Source organism: Phalangium opilio, unplaced genomic scaffold (genome assembly GCF_054372755.1).
Source record: "Phalangium opilio isolate 3A_F unplaced genomic scaffold, DU_Popi_V2 ptg000013l_1, whole genome shotgun sequence".
NCBI lineage: Eukaryota > Metazoa > Arthropoda > Arachnida > Opiliones > Phalangiidae > Phalangium > Phalangium opilio.
Genome location: NW_028324148.1, coordinates 7,882,546 through 7,903,058, shown reverse-complemented (window position 1 = coordinate 7,903,058; position 20,513 = coordinate 7,882,546). Strand labels below are relative to the sequence as shown.

General features: G+C 33.3%; 2 protein-coding genes across 5 annotated transcripts; both read left to right on the top strand.

Moving 5' to 3' along the window:
- Window positions 1–8,363: 8,363 nt before the first annotated feature.
- Window positions 8,364–14,390, top strand: LOC149708791 (uncharacterized). The gene is made up of 8 exons (XM_089862776.1): window positions 8,364–8,603; window positions 8,681–8,735; window positions 8,889–8,981; window positions 9,048–9,220; window positions 9,372–9,522; window positions 9,598–9,833; window positions 11,757–12,052; window positions 13,191–14,390. The coding sequence occupies exons 1-4, from the start codon at window positions 8,551–8,553 to the stop codon at window positions 9,210–9,212; spliced, it is 366 nt and encodes a 121-aa protein (XP_089718902.1). The 5' UTR covers window positions 8,364–8,550; the 3' UTR covers window positions 9,213–9,220; window positions 9,372–9,522; window positions 9,598–9,833; window positions 11,757–12,052; window positions 13,191–14,390.
- A 1,457-nt stretch (window positions 14,391–15,847) lies between these two features.
- On the top strand, window positions 15,848–19,354 carry LOC149708790 (uncharacterized). Of its 4 annotated transcripts, XM_089862736.1 has the most exons (8): window positions 15,848–15,983; window positions 17,090–17,136; window positions 17,773–18,049; window positions 18,127–18,181; window positions 18,344–18,436; window positions 18,509–18,682; window positions 18,833–18,983; window positions 19,059–19,354. In XM_089862736.1, the coding sequence occupies exons 3-8, from the start codon at window positions 17,997–17,999 to the stop codon at window positions 19,310–19,312; spliced, it is 780 nt and encodes a 259-aa protein (XP_089718862.1). In that variant the 5' UTR covers window positions 15,848–15,983; window positions 17,090–17,136; window positions 17,773–17,996; the 3' UTR covers window positions 19,313–19,354. The 4 variants fall into 4 exon arrangements, with proteins under 4 accessions (XP_089718862.1, XP_089718890.1, XP_089718881.1 ...); XM_089862764.1 differs by lacking the exon at window positions 17,090–17,136 and having other exon boundaries at window positions 15,862–15,983; window positions 17,997–18,049; XM_089862755.1 differs by lacking the exon at window positions 17,090–17,136 and having other exon boundaries at window positions 15,872–15,983; window positions 17,950–18,049.
- The last annotated feature ends 1,159 nt before the right edge of the window (window positions 19,355–20,513 follow it).

Here is a 20,513-nt window from a genome sequence, read left to right as displayed (position 1 = left end):
GAAAACGCAAGTCGTTAAAAGGTTTCGTACGGGCAAGTCCCTAAATTCTTCCCTTCCGCTTCGAGGCTAGGCAGTGGACATCGTATAGCTGACAGAGGTGCGGATATAAACACCAGAGTGAAATGGTCTTATGCTTATTTTATGCTTTGCACGTGAAAACGACGGGGAGGCAATTTGAGTTGGACTGGGCGTTGAATCAATCAAGATTATTACTTTTATAATAGATGGTTAGGGCCTTGTTAGTTCAAACGTGGTAACTAATATACGCGCAACACCACAAGACTTAAATGGAGCGCCTGCTTTTCAGTATACGTTTTAAAATACTAGTTTCTAAACAGTTTTAATTCAAATAAGACTGAAGTGACAGATATTAATCAAAACTGTCTTTGTACACAAAGACGCAAAAAAGTAAGAGATAAGTGTAGAAAATTAATTGTTTGAAGTAACAGATATTCAAATTTTCATTTTTGAAGACGTGATTATAAAACATCAATTATTTGAAAAAATTTCTTATCTTAGTTTTTTTCACAAAAATTTCAGAGAAACTACTTTGATACTACTGTTTATTTTCGAGAAACATTTGCTTCGAGGAAGTTCAAATACTCGGATATCTGAAAAATAGAGCTAGAAGTATTTATTTTTATATTTCAAAATTGAAAATATTGCGAACCGAAAATTACATTCGCCCTTTGACTGTGATGTAGTTATTAGAGTCAAAAGGATCTGTAGCTTTGAGAGATATACAACACGTCAATTTTTGAAACCTCGAAAACTTTAAAATAAACGAACACGTTTTGTTAAGTTTTCATGCTTGTTTTATTTTGTCTGCTATCAACAACTTTCTGCCCATTTTATTCTCCTTATAGGCCCGAATACTCAAACTAACTCTAAATTTTAAAAAGAAAATAAAATGCATACGTTTTCTATTTTTAAAATGATGCACATGTTTAAGGATAAAATATTTTACTTAAGGAATTTTGGTGAAAAAAACTAAGATAAGAAATTTTTTCAAATAATTGATGTTTTATAATCACGTCTTCAAAAATGAAAATTTGAATATCTGTTACTTCAAACAATTAATTTTCTACACTTATCTCTTACTTTTTTGCGTCTTTGTGTACAAAGACAGTTTTGATTAATGTATAATGACATGATAGTCATCATTATTCAAATGGCTTATATTATAGAAACTCCGAGCCCTATTGGTCGGGGTTTCTCGGTTAGATTGAGTTTCATAATAACTATTCGGTCAATATATTTTTTAGCCATATCGTAGTATACGATAGACTCTTAGTTTGACCCGAGCCGTAGTAGTAGTAGTAGTAGTAGTAGTAGTAGTAGTAGTAGTAACAGTAGTGGCCGGAGTTTTCGCTATCGTTATCGTCAGATTTTAGCTTAAAAGGAACTTTATATTACCACAACCCACCCATAGGGGTTACTGGGCTCGGTTAGAGATTTAATTTTAATTTAAATTTTTTCAGGTCAGACCCAGGAATCGAACCCGGGTCGCTGGCGTAGTAAACAGCCACTCTACCAACTGAACCATAGAGACTTGATAGAAACTCCGAGTTTTTTATAATTTATTCTTATCTCTAAAATGTCGGGGTGATGTGGGGTGGGGTACCTCTTAATCTGTGGGGTCGGAAACTTTTGAATTTTTATCTGTGGAGTCGGATACTTATGAATTTGTATGTTTGGGGTTTTTATATTTATTTTCTTTTTATGTATGTGCTAATTAAATAGATAACGATTTTCCCCGTTTTTCGTTCTCGTTCGGTAGCTATCGTCATCTATGTTATGTTTGACTGGAACGTTTTGGCGGTTAATTCAAATGTGGTTTAGATAGAGCTAACATAGTGTTAAATGAGCGTTATGCGTTTGATCATTTTAGCATTGCTAAAGGTAATTCGAGGGGATAATCACTAAAATGCGTAATCACTATAACTAAACTTTCTCTTTCAAAAGTTTCTGGGCATAAGTCCTTGTTAGAAATTTATAAGATGCGATAAGTGTGCATCGGCATAAGTCTATGTTGTAAACTCATCGAGGGGATTATCACTAAAAACTATCTGTTATTCGATTCGCCGGAATATTAGAATTACAGCATAAGTAAATTTATACGGTTATAATTTAATCACTGTTTAGACTTTAGAGTAGGGAATCGAGGGGCTATTCACTCTGATTTTATGCACGGTAAATCATTTAAGCATTGAAAAAGATAGCGCTATTCACTCATTAGGGTAAGGTATAGAGGGGTTATCCACTCATTAGGGTAGGGTATAGAGGGGCTATTCACTCGTACGATATGGCTACTATTACGAGCCCTTGGGCCGTCTTGTTGAATTTGTTAAATCGAATTTTTTTGTATCACACATAATTTTAAGCAAATTTTTCTACCAAAAACGCTTTTCCGTCTAACACTAAGTTGTAAATGATTGAGAGTATGCATTTTCGAAAAAAGTAAAGGGGCGGTTGCTTACAAAATGGAAAACTTTTAAACACTGGAAATGAAATAATTTATATTGGAAGTTAACATATTTTTGAATTTATTAATCTATCTACCATCAGTCAGAATATATTTTACTATATAAAACCCAACCCTGAATAGGTTATGAGTGAACTATAAAATATCACTTAATCCCAAATAGTGACAATTATTACTGAAATTTTTAACGGGAAAATGGCAAAAAAATATGAAAAATAAAATTGTTGATTTTATAAAATGAAGTATTTAATAAAATATATCGAACTCTAAAAAAATTTTTAATATTTTAAAATTTATATTAATGTAAAGAGCCACTACTGTTTTGTTTTTCACTGCAAATTACACAATAAACTCAAAGGTGATATTAATACAAGTTGGGAAAACCAAAATATTACCTCTCCGTGTCGAGAAGATTATATAACCTTAAGTATCCAAGGAAAACGTCGACCTTTTTGCCCTCATCCTTTCCCGCGCTTTGCGCTTCCGCATTTCATCCTTACTCTCAACATTATCTTCCTCCATTTTACATACAAAAATCAAATACTCACAAAAAGGAGTGGCAAAAACCTGCTGGCTCTTTACAACCACTTAATTTGACTTAATATCCAATTTCCAACAACAATAATATACCGGTAGTTTAATTGACAACCTACTAGCATCGAAATTCTCATTAAGAATGACTCCCGCGAATAAAAAAGGGCAATTTTCAACTGGGTGGGCGTTATCTCATTAGATTTGAAAAATATCATTTTTCTTTTTTAACAATGCCTAACCGTTTGGATTTTTTTAAAGCAATCTTAGCACCAAAAAATATTTTTTGATACAAAATAAATGTTTTATATTCTTATTAAGAATAAAACAAGAGGATAAAAAAGGTCTGTCCTCTCGTAATTTTTTAAGCTTTTATCATGATTACTCTATACAACAGTAACAAGGAGTGTAAACCCATTATAGGAAGCAGTATTTTTTTCCCAAAACAATCTCGCTTATGTTTATCCTCTCTAGACTTCGCTAAAAATGTATTACTCCTACATAAAATATTAATAGACAGGAAAGGATTCATACCATTAAAGGAGCGCAATATTATCCATATTTTCATTTCATATACAGAGAAAAGAAATTATTATGTTTCTGAGAGGAGCTTCCCATTTTTGTTGCTGTTTTGAAAAAATATATCGCAATGCCCGGGCCTTGATAGATATAGGAGGCAATGAATGAAATATATCACAATGCACGTGCCTTGATAGATATAGGAGGCAATGAATGAAATATATCACAATGCACGGGCCTTGATAGATATGAGGCAATGAAGGAAATATATCGCATGCACGGGCCTTGGTAGATATAGGAGGCAATGATAATCTCTCTCTTTGCACGAGAAGTTTATCTTTAATATTTAAATAAATATAATTATTTTTAATTATTTTAATCTTCAATAATTAACATTAATAATAGTTAAATCGTTTAAAATAAAGTTATAACCTATTATCTTCTCAAACTTTGCTAATATTGACGTTTAAAGTGAAGGGTACCCCTCTTGGCCGCTTTTTTCAAATTTGGGGTATATATACGATTCGTTTCCATTATAATAGTAAGGAAAAAGCGCAATTGCGAAAACCTTTGGTGGCCGATCCCACCTTAGGGAGGCTAGACGTTTCTCGTAACCCTAGCTGATCGCCGCGTATATCCTAAAACAAAACGATGATAATGGAGTAGAAGCCAATGATACAGATTGGTGTCTATGTGGAATAGACGGAAGACCAGTGGATGGTGGTGTTAGAAGCCAGTGTAAGTGCAGACTGGTGTCAATGTGGTATTGACAAAGAACAGAAGATGGTGGTGTTGGAAGCCAGAGAAGTACCAGACTGGTGTTCATGTGGGATGGACGAAGACCAAACATGGTGGTGTGAGAACTCAAGTATAGAGTAGCCAACGGAGAGAAATACAATTTTCCAAATTTCTGTGAACTGTCAATGCGGTCCGGAAATTGGGAATACGTTTGCTCCGATACGCAAACTGCGAACGCGGTCACGTGAGTGTAACAACAGACAGACACACAGACACACAGACAGACACACAGACAGACACACAGACACGGCCGTTACAGAACCTCTCCTGGACTACGTCACACGGAGAGGTAAAAACTTACTTTGCAGACAATGACAGGAAAGTGTAAAACATAAGCGTAAAAAATGAATTCCCTGAAGTAAGAGACATGTATGATTTCTCTTTTGAAGACATGATTATAAAACATCAATTATTTAAAAAAAAAAATTATTATTTTTTTTTCACGAAAGTTTCTTCAGTAAAAATATATTATCATGATACATGATCATCATTTTATAAATAGTAAGCGTTTTTATTTATTTTCTTTCTAATTTTAGAATTAGGTTGAGTATTCGGCCGGCCCTATAAGGAGAATAAATAGACAGAAAATCGTTGATAGCCGATAAAATATAAACCGTATGAAAACTGAACCTAACATGATCGTTAATAAACACTTAATATTATTAATTTTAAAGTTTTCGAAGTTTCAAAACTTTTCGTGTTGTATAGCTCTCAAAAGATGACGATCAATCTACAGATATTTAAGTCACAAATTGAGAGCAAAATACTTTTGTAAATAATGTTGGAAAACATTTTTGGCAAAAGAAATTTTTATATTTTTTTATTATAATCATATCTTCAAAAGAGAAAATTTGAATATCTGTTACTTCAGGCAAATAATTTTCAACACTTATCTTTTATACTTTCCTGTCTTTGTCTCAAAAGACAATTTTAATTAGTATTTATTCAGTCTTAATATTAATTAAAATTGTTTAAAAAAACTTAGGAGAGAAATAGTCTTAGGGCGTTGCGCATCCATTTGTTAAAGCGTTTGAACTAACCTAACTGCTTGACTAGACAATCGACATCCAGTCAAAATCCAATTGCTTTTAATTCATTTTCACAAGCAAATCATAGAGATGTCACAAACTTGTGCACCAACAGATGTCATAAACTTGTGCACCAACAGATGTCATAAACTTGTGCACCAACAGATGTGCACCAACTCATGTCGTAGACTTAGGTTTGTATTTCCTGATTGTTTCACTGTGCAGACTGGTCTCATAATTAGTGGAAAAATCTATAAATCCATAATTATCCTACCGAGTTTTGTTTTTGTCCTTTAGAGTGCAGGACTACGAACAATTTTTATATAAAAGGAAAAACATAGAAAATGACCAACATTTGTAATTTGATGTCGGGATTATTACCAAAAACAAAACAATCAAACCTGTTCATAAAAGAATGGTCTTGCTTAACCACTAATGCGTTGTTTTTCAAAGATACCCTACCATAAATTTACGATTTAACATTAAGTTTCTATGCCTGAATGAGATCTGTAGAGGAGGATTTTGTCCAACAAAATCGTCTATAAAAGAGCATGTTTGCTTATAAAACCATGTTAAGAAATTCATTCATCTGTTGTCCTGTTTCGGAACGTAAAAACATCAGTAGCATAACTGGTGGAAAAGTCCCGCGTTCTTCGTGTAACAAAAAAGGTCTGAGCTAGCAAGTCAAAGATAACAAGATTCCCCAAGGGCTGGGCCTTAATACTAATTTTGCACAGCTCACGTGCCCCCCAAATAGTTTATCTCCCTAAGGTATTATTAAAATAAATCGTACAACTAAAAATATTACAGAGACCGAATCGTGTATCTCCTTAAGTATAATTTCTAATAACGTTACATTTCAAATAATATAAATGAAACAAAATAGTGCACCCCACTACAGTATAATTTCTAAAAACCATACGAGTCAAATAATGTCTCTGAAACAATGTCTCCTGGATCAACTAAATCAGAAGGCACTATAACCGTAAACCGTCCCCTGTATTTAAAGAAACCTAACCTAACCATCCAACATAATATGATTTATCACGCGCACAAAGTGCACAAAAATTATCATCTTGTTTCCTTCACTCAGAAAGCCCGCCAATTTTATACTGCCTTTCTTTCCTCTCTTTCCTCTCCGAGCGGGACGTCCCCCTCTCAGCTGTGTAGGAGGTAGGCAGTGCTCTCTCTACGCGGCGCTTTCCCTTCGTTTCTCTCCGAGCTTCTCTCTCTAAAAATCGTGTACGCGTCCGTCACAGGGACAGGGACAGGCGCTTGGAATTAAAATTCCCTGTAAAATCAAAAAGAGAGGGTTAAGAGATGTACCATCAAAGACCTACAGATAGTTACTTAAAAATGGAATGATTCACTTATGACCATATAAAGAGCGGAATAAAAAAGGACTGTTCGATACTTTCTCAAATATAAACAAGTAAATTAAGTTCTAACATTTTTTGAAAAAGTCAGATCCCTGGCTCTTAGCATGGGATTTACTAAAATTATATAAATACACAAATGTGAAAATTGTGTTATTAATGTTCTACTTTCCTTTGAGTTCTGGTTAAACTGAGGTGTGCCATTGCAAAGCTAGTTTTAAAGGACATTTTTACAACGCTCAACTTATTAAATAGCAACTGAATAGGCCAATTCAGGGAAAATGAATGGGGAGATAATATTACTCTTCACTTGGAGAATTAAAATTTCGATTCCTAACTTCTTTTGTTTCCTATTTTCGAAACAGATTCGATTTTTATGACAACTTAAGAGCTTTATGGGCTTAATTACTACATCCCCAACGTTTTAGTTTAATTTTGTCACCTTTTAACTAAATAAAGAAAGACGAAAAAAACATTAGGGAAGGAAACCTTCGAAAGGCTGATGTAAACATGTCCGTTTCATTCATAAAACAATAGCAAATTTATTTAAAAAAGCACTTTCAATCGCAAAAACAAGCTTTTATTCTCCTAATATCCAAGCGAAATGGAAAGCATCCATTAAGTGCTGTAAACTCAAGTTATTCCTTTCAATCATAAATGCGTGTCTTTATCAGTCAGAGAAGAAAAGTATGAAAAAATAAGAGAAAGGGACTAAAGGTCAGTCGAAACTTTGGAAATTAAAAAGTAAGGTTTAGCTTATAAACTAAGATGAACATGAACTCTTCAACAAGAGAGAAATTTTCTATTTTCTAGTGGCACAAAACATCTGAGTCCAAGAGCGAAACAGTCAAATTGGAAAAATTTTAAAGAGTAAGCAAAATCTATTTACGATCTGACTATTAGTAGGAAATGTTTTCAATTTTTAGGTTACGCTGCATGAAATGGTCGCGTAGTGCTAGAGCACATAAAATTTCTTTTGTTTGAAATCTTTATTATACAAATACTATTTTTATTTTGTTCATTGAATAGCATCTCGCTTTTGATAATTAGCACTACATGTTGCGGTTCGAATTGGTAGAAGAGTAATAATTTTAACAATTTATTAAAGGTGACCTTACACAAGTAAATGTCATGCATTAACACTTAACGTTACTAAATTCACTCTCAGAACGTTACGTTCGTCTTTATTAATCATAGATTTTTTCCCTCCATTTATGTATCAATTGTAATCATAAGTCCATTAAATTAACCTAGGAAGTAAACAACTACAATAGCTGGTATAGCGTACGTCTCTGCTGGCGTAAGAACTCCTTCTAACTCCACGGATAGGGGGTTAAATTTTTCCCCTTTCCTAACTTTGTTAGAAATCTCGAGCTCCTCTCTAGGAAGTCTTTCTTCACGTGATTGGGGCGTGACTTCTTCAGCCCATGAACAACAGGGATCTCTAAAGGGTAGATTATTTGCTTTTTAAAAAATAAACCAGATGGCCCCGGCCATATTAACGTTTTGCCTGGGCTAGCTAAATTTATTGTAAGGTGATCCCGGTCTATATACTTTACGTAATTTTCTATATTTTCTTTATAAGTTATAGTGAAAGCTGAATTAAAATGAGATAAGAGTAAAAGGCCTAAAGAAATAAAAATAAAAGTGCTATTACTCTCAAAGCGAACTAAAATTTAGAAAACACGAGTATTTTTAATACCTGTGCTAGTTTTTTTTTACCTACTATTTGATTTTTGAACTTTCGTGAAATCGAATTCAACCAGCGGTCGAAACATTCATTAAAATTGTGATCACAAATTTTTCTCTCAAGATGAAGTATTACCACGAAGAGAGGCAATATATCATGGACTATTTAGGAGCTAGGTAATAGCGTGGACGGCTAAAGTTGTAAACCTATTTACAAATTAATCCTTTACATATAATTTAATATTTTGAACAAGGAACGTAATTTGTTTATGTGGATGCAGTTTGGGTGCTGAAGTCTATAAATTCGTAGTAAGTGCTTTGAATAATTTGGTGTGTTCATTTGGAGGCCGTGTTTGCGCCAAAATATCTCTTAAAATGGAGTTTTAGTTGATTTTTTGGTATAAAACAAGGCTCAAAAGTTTTGTGTTTCATATAATTTAAAGTTTAAGAATATTTGCTTAGGAGAAGTCTGATTTTGCAAATAAATTAAATCTAAATAAGAGTGAGGCATGCAGAGATTTAAACGTAAAAGAATATGCGAATCTTTCGAATAAAGTGAGTATAAAATAAATTGATAAAAAAAATTGTATCTTTTAATTGAAAAAACATTTCTTTTACCAGATTTTGCACATTGAGAGGAGAGCTTTTCCTCTTGGCATAATGTTGGAAAATGTTTTTTTGAGAGATCGATCAAGTCACGCGCCAATTTTCTTTGATTATGAGGAAGCCATCACTATTTCTAGTCCAGTCATAAAAGAAACCACAAGTCACAGTTCCTTAGGATAGACTGGAAAGTATGTTAATAATAAGATAAGTTATGAGTAGAGCAAAGCGAGCTTTTAAAAAATAACCGAGTGATTCGAGTCGAGCTGACTCGGTTTACTTATTAGAAGGATTATTTACTAGGATACTATTACTAACCGATGTTATATTTAATTTAACCAGGCGAGTATTCTCCTGATAACGGCAGTTTTACTCTTCTTTCTCTTGCTGTGGAAGACGAAGGACAAGATTGTCTTCAAAAGTAGAAGAACATTTCATAGTTCCAAAATGTTTCTCTTGTTTCTTGAATTGCTTTCGACATTTTTTGGAAAATGTAACTGATTGCATTTTCGAATTAGCTTAATTTTCATATTGCTTTATTTCTTAATTTTTGATGATGTAATTCCAGCTTTCAGTAGACTATCAAATAATTTTTTATGGAAAACGTTGTGCGGATTTTGGCTACTTGGAACTCTTCTTTTGACCTTTGAAATATCAGGACATATGAAAACAAATTTCACTCTTAAAGAATATTTGGTAGTCGACAGCTTAAGTGATGTTTTAAATATGACCACTTATCGCATATATCTAAGTTATGAAAATTACTTTTCTGAGACAACCTTCTTTTGCAACATGGAACGACCAGTGAGATAATAATATAATAAGTTCAAATATAAGTTAAAAGGACATGGTACTTTCTCAGTTCTCTAAGGAATTTAGCCTTCTATGAATATATTTTGATATTCAATTATATAGCTAAGCTTAGTCAACTGATCAAAGGCGACCATGGCCGTTTTCCTTGGCCGTCATAGTTTTATGGTCAAAGTTGGACATGCGGTTGTTAGTTATACCATTGTTCTCCTCAACAATTACTATAGAACTAATAACTATAATCTTCAAGGGCATACCAGCCTTGCAGAATACCGCCGTTGAATATATACTTGAGTGGTCTATTCCCATTGATCAGAAACCCCATTCGCAAGAATTCCCAGTCAATAGTCTATTTAAGATGAAACGTCCAAATTGACAGAAATCGGCTCGCAACAGTACCGAGTTAGAGCGTAAGGCTTCCAATTAAGACACTCGGATTCAAACCCCGGAGGAGATAAATGTAATTGTCCTAAATGCCTCGTTTAAACAAGTATATGTAAAAATTAGGGCTGTGCGAGCCTTGAATTTTTGGTTTCGAGTCGAGTCTCGAGTATTGAAATTTTCCCTTGTCGAGTATCGAGACGAGTCTCGAGTAGTTGGAAAAAACACTTCGAAAGCTTGAATTTGGGGGGCAAAAGCAAATTTGCGGACAAGATTTTTGGCAGGTTTTTCTCCTTGGTACGTCACTCACTGCATCTCGCGGGAAGGCCAACCGCGAGCGCCCGAGACTTTCGAGTCCCGAGTCTACTAATGCCACGCGAATCTGAATAAAATAGGCTTAAAGCGGAGACACCATCAGGCGTCACGTGAGCGACTTCTAGATAGAAAATTTCTCCTTACTACGTCATCAAACGAAACAAAATTTTAACTAGGCTTTTTCCAAACACAATACTTTGATTCCAATTTTATAAATTGCTACGAAACCAAATAAAGGAGTAGACATATCATAACAAACCAAGAAGGAATTTATTACAAGAGGACCTAAGTTCACGCGATTTTACGCTTCTACTCTTACGCCGGTTTAGTGGACAAGTAAGCCCCACCCCTTTCATGTCCGTCATTGCTCTGCGCATTCCTATTGGATCCCGTCGGGATAGGTCATACAGACGCAAATGACGTATTCCGACTAGATAAAAAACCTCGAGCAAAGTAAACAAAAATGGAGGCTGCCAGCGGTGCTGAAACGGTACGCGAATGGGTTTTAACTGCCATTAACAAATTAAAGGTTTTGAACCTAACTTAATGGTTTTTGAATACGTGTCTCGACGTGAGAATCGTTCGTTCTATAATTGATTCTAAATTGAATCAAGTGTACTATACTTACGATTTTGTGAGTTCCAAAAATCAAACCAAGGCTTAACGACAAGGTAAAAGAGATAGATGGTGGAAAACATAGAGTTTAAGATAAAATATTAAGTACCGCCTTGGTTTCCGGCCTCCCCCCACCCATGAGGGGGATTGTCGACTATCACGCGCATCGGACGCCTTTTTAGGCCTTCTTATAGTAAATTCCTTCTTGAATAAACTAGATTTTTCAAGGATTTTTTTCGCATTTTAAGTTTGTGGATGTCAAAAATTATGTCACTAACACTTTAAGAGTTTATTTCAAAAAGTAATTTAGAAACCCTATTTTCATTTAAAAGAAAATTTATAAACAAACCTTTAATGTACGCTATTATATACTCAACATGTGTGGTTATTAATAGATTACTCAGTGCTGAAAAAAACCGAAAGAATAACCTAAAAAAAGGTCTTTATTAAATATTGTCCGAATACTGGACGAACTATTTTATCCAGGGAAAACCAACCATGGACGCTCTTGATCATTTTACAAAACCTTAGAAACATACTGGAGTTTAAAGATATTTAACATATAGAAAGTGAAATGTCCCTTGATTTAATTTCTTTTCATTCCAGCCCACCGACGCGTACATATATTTCGATCCGAAAATGATAATCTGCAATTCTATTTTGAGACAAGACCTTTTTGAAGTGTATAATTGCAAAAACGATCCGGGCATGGACAATAAAGCATGGTTTGGCTTAACTACAAAGAGTGAACTTTATGATTTGATGCAGGCAGAATAAAAATGCAATGGAAAACGCCAGCTGGATTTTTACATTGGAGACAATAGTTATCGGAGAGAATATTTTTTCCTTTACATCAAGTCCTTTCGTACCAGACAAGACATCAAGGAATTAGCCATCAGATCGTAAGTGCATCACTGGCAGATTATTAATTCTTTAAACAGGGAGAAATATTTATTCGAGAATTTCGAGTATACTAAGATTGAATAAGAAGTACTACACTGCATGCTAACCTTAAATAGGAGCTGCAATAGAATATTATCTGTGTTAAAGTGCAATTTATGTAAGTCTGGGTTGCATTGCCAAGAGACATCGCTGTCTGTTAGTAGCGAAAGAAATCAACCATATTATCCATAAACAGAGACTTAAAGTTTATTTTAGCATATTAAGTATTTTCTAGTATTAGGCTAATAATATGTTGAACTAAGTAGATAGTCGGAAGCTTTTTGAATATGGATTTTCTTTAACGAGTTCATGTTATAGCTCAAAATTTAATAATTATTCCTATGTACGAAATGGTAAAATGCTCATTGAACTGAGTAAGGATTTAGCAAAATGCAGCTGATTTCGTACCGATAGAGGGTATCCTTCAGTACCACGATTTTAAATTTTGCAGTTGATATTGGGAATTCTCTCATAACCACGTCTAATTATTTTATATTAAAAAAGAGGATTAGTTGGGTGTGTTAATTTTCTCTGACGAAATGTGAATCAAAACGTTTTATTATTTGGTAGCCTGCGAGGCAAACTGGCAACATTCCGGAGCAAACAGTCTATATACTTCCTCTAACGCTTCGGTGATATGCAAGGAAGACTTTTTAATGAATTTATAGAAAAGTAATTAAAAGAGGAGCCTGTAAGTGAAGAAGTCAATGTCATTATTAACCGGATTTACAAAGTACATGTTCGTAACCTATTACATTATCGGTTTCTAACCTAAAGTTTCAAAATCATATTTTTCGACATTAATTGGGTAGTGTACTTTTGGATTTCCTTAAGCCACAAAATATGTAGATCCTATCATTTGTATTGACCCTATTACACTTAGAAGTATTTGTGACTGCTCATTTAACTCCAATTCAAGCGCTGTAAATCCATTAAACCTTCCCTGCATAATATCAACAAGCTACTGAGAATAAGAAAATATTGAGACTAGTTGCCAGCGAATATTTCCACCCGGTGCTAGTGTCTATAAATATTCGCTGAATTAAATGATCCTATAAAAAACAGAGATATGGGACATAATTTCTATATTATTCATAGAGTCATGAATATCATGGAACGCAACTTTATCCACTACAAATCAATACCGAAGAAGATTATTTTTGAGATGACAAGATGGAGACGACCTCCGGAGGAAACTTCGCCTTTGACAATCAGAGTTGTCAGTGGAGCTTTCTTCTTATGGTTAATAGGACTGGCTATTTCAAGCTTTGTATTCATCGGAGAAATGTTTACAATCAATGAAAAATAACACGAGTTCTTCAGTGGCATACAGTGAAATTTGATGCAATGACGGAAGAAGTGACATTAAAACCTCTGATTTATATAACAAAAGATAGATTTAGTTTCTGTGAATTCAAAAATATCATGCTTTTAATTCTCCGATTTCTGGTTATTTGGCAATATGCATTTGAAAATGCTTCGTATGAAATTATTTTAAATCCACTTCTTATGAAAGGCTATTTGATGCAATAACGGAAGTAGTGACATTAACATTAATACACAAATATTTATTATCAAATATTTACTACCAGAGCTAACAAAATGGTGTACTTGATCAAAGATGCACTTAAGGTGGAATTCATAAACGTCGGACGCAAAGCAATTTAGTACAGGCGAAGGCAGGTGTTTTACGCAAACGTCCAGCCTTTTGCGCACGACGCCCTGCCTTCGCCTGTACTAAATTGCGTTGCTTCCAACGTTTATGATTTCCACCTTTAGTGTTATAATTATTGTTGTTAATATCTGGTCTATGGACAAAGACGTTAGATATAACTTAAACGTTATTATTCCAACAAAGTCCTTTAGTTTGAAACTACATCTAATGTCCTTCGATCCACATACCAGATGTTCCGTCTTAAAAAAGGAATTGGTCAAGCACCAGACAATTTTGTCCCCGAATTTTGAAAATGATATTTAAAAGAATTAGACCAATAATTGCTTTCTTGTTATGAGAACGGAAGAAATTATATATGCAAACACATTTTTTTTTTCAAAACTCGAAATATCATGTCACTGAATTTCTACGTTATGTACGACTGTTCAAAAAAGTGTTTACCAAATTATGGGAACTTATTTAAATAAACCTATCACAATAAAAGGAATAAATCTTTACTACAGTGTTATCATGAAAATGTGTGTCCATTGAATGAAAACCAACCCAAATCTGAAAAGCCACACGAGTCAAACTTGTTGATGAATAAAAAGAAAAAACTCGTACCAGTAATGACTGTGTAATGTTCTAACCTACAGCAAAGGCTTGAAGCTCGCAAACAATGAAAATATCTAACAGTTACGATGACTAAAGCAGAACTGCATGGTGTGAAAAGCAATTCTTTCCTTAATCCTATTTGGACGTTTTACTTGTGATAAGCTCCATAAGTTACTTACATAATACCAATAAATTATTTTCGAACGATTTTATAGTTTTAGGTTTTGAGAACTCGGACCGTATTTTTATTTTTAACTAATGAATGAAAAATAGTCATTTAATGTTGCATGCTTTTTCACCATGTCAACCAACACGCGATAAAGGTGATAAAAATATAAACAAGTAAATTAAGTTCTATGTTGAATATTGACAACGTTTAAAAAGTCAGATTACTGGCTCTTTGCATGTGATTTACTAAAATTATATAAATACACAAATGTGAAAATTGTGTAATTGATGTTCTACTTTCCCTTGAGTTCTGGTTCAGGGGTTCTGGCTAGCAGATGGCTCTAAACATGGCGAGGCAGTAGTCAGAGTTTTTAAGAATAATTAAATGCTAATCATTTTGTAATAAGAGATCATTTATTTATTTATTGAGCCTTGCACTAATATTAACACCAATTTTATCTACTCCGGGGAAATCGGAGCTGTCTGGAAAAACAATTTTCACATAAAAGCTGTCTTGTAATACTTTTAATATTTTTGGACCAGAGAAGTTACTAGTTCTTCACCCAACTTTGTTTCAATAATCAGTATTGAAAATTCAATTCGCTACTTTGTTATAAAAGTACGCAAAAATTTCAAAATGTTATACCAAAGTTTGGAATTTTCAAAAATAACTTTATCAACATTTTACGGTTCAATGCCACGAGCTTTGCACTTGGAATCTCATAAGTGAAGTGCACTATTTTCTAAGAGAACGGTGTGCCATTGCAAAGCTAGTTTTAAAGGACCTTTTTACAATGCTCAACTTATTAAATAGCAACTGAATAGACCAATTCAGGAAAAATAATTGGGGAGGTAATATTACCCTTCACTTGGAGAAATAAAATTTCGATTCCCAACTTCTTTTGTTTCCGATTTTTATGACAACTTAAGAGCTATATGGGCTTAATTACTACATTTCGTTTAATTTTGTCACCTTTTAACTAAATAAAGAAAGACGAAAAAAAACATTAGCGAAGGAAACCTTAGGAAGCCTGATGTAAACATGTCCGATTCATTCATAAAACAATAGCTACTTTATTTTAAAAAGCACTTTCATTAAGCAAAAACAACCTTTTATTCTGCTAATATCCAAGCGAAATGGAAAGCATCCATTAAGTGTTGTATACTCAAGTTATTCCTTTCAAACCTAAATGCATGACTTTAACATTGATTGGCTGAGAAATCAGAGATCTGTAAATATCAGTCGGAGAAGAAAAATATGAGAAATAAGAGAACGGGACCAAAGTTCAGTCGAAATTTTAGAAAACTCAAAATTAAGGTTTTGCTTAGAAACTAAGATGAACTATTTTTAACGGACATGAACTCTTCAAGAAAAGAGAAATTTTCTATTATCTAGTGGTACAAAACATCTGAGACCAAAAGCGAAACAATCAAAAAGGAAAAGTTTTTAAAGGGTAAGCAAAATCCTTTTACGATCTGAAAATCATATTAGTAGGTAGAGCTCGGAATTTTCTATCCATTATCCAGAAATAAGTGGAACGGGTGCCAAATTTGAACCCATAACAAATACCTTTTAAAGATATTAAACACATTTAATTTTTGAGTGCGCCGCGATCATTCCTAAATTGTGTAGATCCCCTTTCACAAAATTCCAAAAATATCACCACATCAAAAATTTTAGTGTTATGAATTCACAGTCGCACTAATTCTTAAAAATTCTTCGTTTCCGAATGGTGGAGTTATTTTAGCATCAAAGTTAAAACTTTCTAATAAATATATTTAAATTCAGGGTTTAATTTCAATTAATAGAGCTCGGCATTATCTATCCACGCTATTTTATCTTGATTCATACTCGAAAATTATCCACAGAACTTACATGTCAAATCGTATTATAATCCACAACTTAGTTTATAAATAATCGGTTATCGACCAATTTGTGGATAATGGATAGAAAATGCCGAGCTCTATTAATACATAAATGGAGAGAAAAAATATATGATTAATAAAGACGTACGCTCTGAGAGTGGATTTAGTAACGTTTAATACTAAGGAAGTGTTTATGGATGGCATATACTTGACGTTAAGTCACATTTAATTCATTGTAAATATTATTACTCTTCTACAAATTCTAACAGCGACATGTAATGCTAATTATCAAAAGAGAAATGGCCTGGCGGCATAGCACCATTGAGAGTTTAAAATAACACTTTTAAAAGAGGCGCTTAACACTTTTAAGAGTGTTGCTTAACACTATTTAAATGGTCGCATAACACGTTTAGCAGTGTTTTATTAAGGTACCATGCCGTGTGATGACCCATTTATTAGTTAATTATAGTTTTCTTTCATGAATATTATCTTCAAAAAAATCTTCATTGTTCATATTAAATTAAAACTAACAAATTTTTATTTAATATGAAAAATGAAGATTTTTTAATGTTTTGTTTTTGTGTGGATTGAAAATTAATAGAAATGGAAGACCTGGTTTAATAAAACCATTAATTGAATATCTAACCGCGATAATATAATTTTCCATCTTTAATTTTAAGCTTTGTTTTAAAAGATTATTTTACACCGAATTTTAACTTAGATTGGCTGCAAAAACTCAAGGTAATGAAGCTGTCTTTTGGGTGATTTTACGGTGTATAAAAAGTGTATTCCAAATTCACACACTTTTAAAGTGAGGATGAAAAGTAACATCAAGTGATTTAATTTCGATTATTCTACTAATTATAAGATCAATCCGCATAGTGAAACATACAAGAAATGCTTCCTAATAGTTTTAAAATCAAATTAGTTTGAGATTACATGGATAATTTTAAATAAGTACCTCCGACAAATCACGTAACTCCCTGCCTATTTGTTAACAAAATTCTCGTGACACGCTCCACCACTATCACACATTGAGCTCAAATTTTATCAAATCTCGCGATAAATTTCATGAGACGCGGAGCGTGCCACGAGACTTTTGTTAGTAAAAAGGCAATGCATTACGAGATTGGTCGGAGATACTTATTTAAAATTATCCAGGAAATGTCAAATTAATTGTAATTGTAAAGTCATTAGGTGTTATTTCTTTGATGTTTCGTTATGCAGATTGGTCTTATAATTGGTAGAAAAATCGATAAAAAAGAACTTGATTTTCCATTTCACCCGCCCTTTATCGAATTTTTAACACTTCCATTTCACAGAGTGTGTAACGTAATAAGTGATATCACTTATTGCGTAATTTTCTATATTTTCTAGTGGAAGCTGAATTAAAATGAGATAAAAGTAAAAGGACTAAAAAAATAAATAAAAATAAAAGCGACATTACTCTCAAAACGAACTAAAATTTAGAAAGCACGAGTAGTTTTTATACTTATGCTAGTTTTTTTACTTATTATTTGATTTTTGAACTTTCGTGAAATCGAATTCAACCAGCGGTCGAAACATCTATTAAAATTCTGATCACAAATTTTTCTCTCAAGATGAAGTATTACATTGAAGAGAGACAATATATCATGGACTATTTAGGAGCTAGGTAATAGCGTGGACGGCTAAAGTTGTAAAACTATTTATAAATTGATCCCTTACATATAATTTAATATTTTCAAGTAGGGACTTAATTTGTTTATGTGGATGCAAGTTGGGTGCTCAAGTCTATAAATTCGTTGTAAGTGCGCTTTGAATAATATGGTGTTTTCATCTAGAGGCTGTTTTTGCGCCAAACTATCTCTTAAAATTTGTGTTTTAGTTGATTTTTTGGTATAAAACAAGGCTTAAAGTTTCGTGTTTCATAAGCTTTTGAATTAAAAGTTCAAGAATATTTGCTTAGGAGAAGTCTGATTTTGCCAATAAATTAAAATTGAATAAGACTGAGGCATGCAGAAATTTAAACGTAAAAGAATATGCGAATCTTTCGAATAAAGTGAGTATAAAATAAATTGATAGATAAAATAATAAATTGTATCTTGATTTGAAAGTACATTTCTTTTATCAGATTTTGCACATTGAGAGAAGAGCTTTTCCTCTTGGTAAAATTTTGGAAAAAGTATTTTTGAAGTATCGAACAAATCACACGCCAATTTTCTTTGATTATGAGGAAGCCATCACTATTTCTAATCCAGTCATAAAAGAAACCACAAGTTTGCAGTTCCTTAGGATAGACTGGAAAGTATGTTAATAATAAGATAAGTTTTGAGCAGAGCAAAGCGAGCTTTAAAAAAATAACCGAGTGATTCGAGTCGAGCTGACTCGGTTTACTTATTAGTAGGATTATTTACTAGGATACTATTACTAACTGATATTATATTTAATTTACCAGGCGAGTATTCTCCTGGTAACGGCAGTTTTACTCTTCTTTCTCTTGCTGTGGAAGACCAAGGACAAGATTGTCTTCAAAAGGAAAAGAACATTTCTTAGTTCGAAAATATTTCTCTTGTTTCTTGAATTGCTTTCGACATTTTTTGGAAAATGTAATTGACTGCACTTTCAAATTAGCGTAATTTTAGAATTGCTTTATTTCTTAATTTTTAATGATGTAATTCCAGCTTTCAGTAGACTATCTAATAACGTTTTGTGGAAAACTTTGTGCGGATTTTGGCTACTCGGAACTCTTCTTCTGACCTTTGAAATGTCAGGACACATGAAAACAAATTTCACTCTTAAAGAATATTTGGTAGTCGACAGCTTAAGTGATGTTTTAAACATGACCATTAATCGCGTATATCTAGGTTTTCGATATTACTTTTCTGAGTCAACATTTTTTTGTAACACGGAATTACCAGTGAGATATTCAAAATAGTTCAAAATATAAGTTGAAAGGACATTGCACTTTCTCTATGGAATTTGAATTTCTATGAAAATGTTTTGATAAGCCTAGTCAACTGATCAAAGGTGTCCATGGCCGTTTTTCCCTGGCCGTCATAGTTTGTCTCGAACCTACCGGCCCTGCAGAATACCGCAGTTGAATTTATACTTTGAATGGTATATGCCCATTGATCAGAAACCAGAATTCCCAGTCAATAGAAATCCATTTGAGATGAAACGTCCAAATTGACCGAAATCGACAGTACTGTGGTATAGCGTAAGGATTCCAATTCAGAGACTCGGATTCAATCCCTGGAGAAGATAAACGCAATTGTCGTAAAACTCTGTTTAAGCTAGCAAGTGTAAAAATAAGAATAAAGATTCAACTAACAAGACGGGTGGGGTAATTTAGGTTTTTAAACGACACAAAGGATAAGGGACTAGAAGAAAAGAGAGAAAACAAGACGACCCAAGGGCTCGTAATAGTAGCCACATCGTTCGAGTGAATAGCCCCTCTATACCCTATCCTAATGAGTGGATAACCCCTCTATACCTTACCGTAATGAATAAAATGCTTAAATGATATACCGTGCATAAAATCATAGTGAATAGCCCCTCGACGCCCTACCCTAAACAGTGATAACATTATTGCCCGTATAAATTTACTTATGCTGTAATTGTAATATTTTAGTGATTATCCTCTCGATAAGTTACCTTTAGCAATGCTAAAATGATCAAACGCTTAAAGCTCATTTAACTTTACAACATAAACTTATGCCAACGTATACTTATCGCGTCTAATTAATTTGATAGTTTTAGTGATTACTCCCCGATGAGTTTAGAACATAGACTTATGCCGACGCAACATATCGCGTCTTATAAACTTTTAACATGAACTTATACCCAGAAGCGTTTGAAAGAGAAAGAATTCGGTAAAACACCCAACTTCACTTCTTAATTGTATAGAAAGTTCGGATTCTTAGAAAATTCATGGCTTAAAGTATGAGAAATTTTAAAGAGAGAATGAAATTTCTCGTTTTAGGTAAGGCAATTAGATAAATTTGTGTGTTCATAAAGCACTACATATATTAATATTTTCACAGTGCATCCGTATTGTACTGTTAGAGATAGATCATAAGCCTTTAAAATCACCAATTAATGAAAAATATCACCTTAACACAATTTATCCCTTTTCA

What these genes read in the sequence shown, in the direction of transcription:
- LOC149708791 (XM_089862776.1), top strand. Translation starts at nt 8,551, where the DNA reads ATGAAGTATTACCACGAAGAGAGGCAATATATCATGGACTATTTAGGA. An exon ending in ATGGACTATTTAGGAGCTAG is followed by an intron (nt 8,604 to 8,680) that starts GTAATAGCGTGG and finishes ATTTTGAACAAG; the next exon opens with GAACGTAATTTGTTTATGTG. An exon ending in CTGAAGTCTATAAATTCGTA is followed by an intron (nt 8,736 to 8,888) that starts GTAAGTGCTTTG and finishes ATATTTGCTTAG; the next exon opens with GAGAAGTCTGATTTTGCAAA.
- LOC149708790 (XM_089862736.1), top strand. Translation starts at nt 17,997, where the DNA reads ATGAAGTATTACATTGAAGAGAGACAATATATCATGGACTATTTAGGA. An exon ending in CTCAAGTCTATAAATTCGTT is followed by an intron (nt 18,182 to 18,343) that starts GTAAGTGCGCTT and finishes ATATTTGCTTAG; the next exon opens with GAGAAGTCTGATTTTGCCAA. An exon ending in TCCTTAGGATAGACTGGAAA is followed by an intron (nt 18,683 to 18,832) that starts GTATGTTAATAA and finishes TTAATTTACCAG; the next exon opens with GCGAGTATTCTCCTGGTAAC.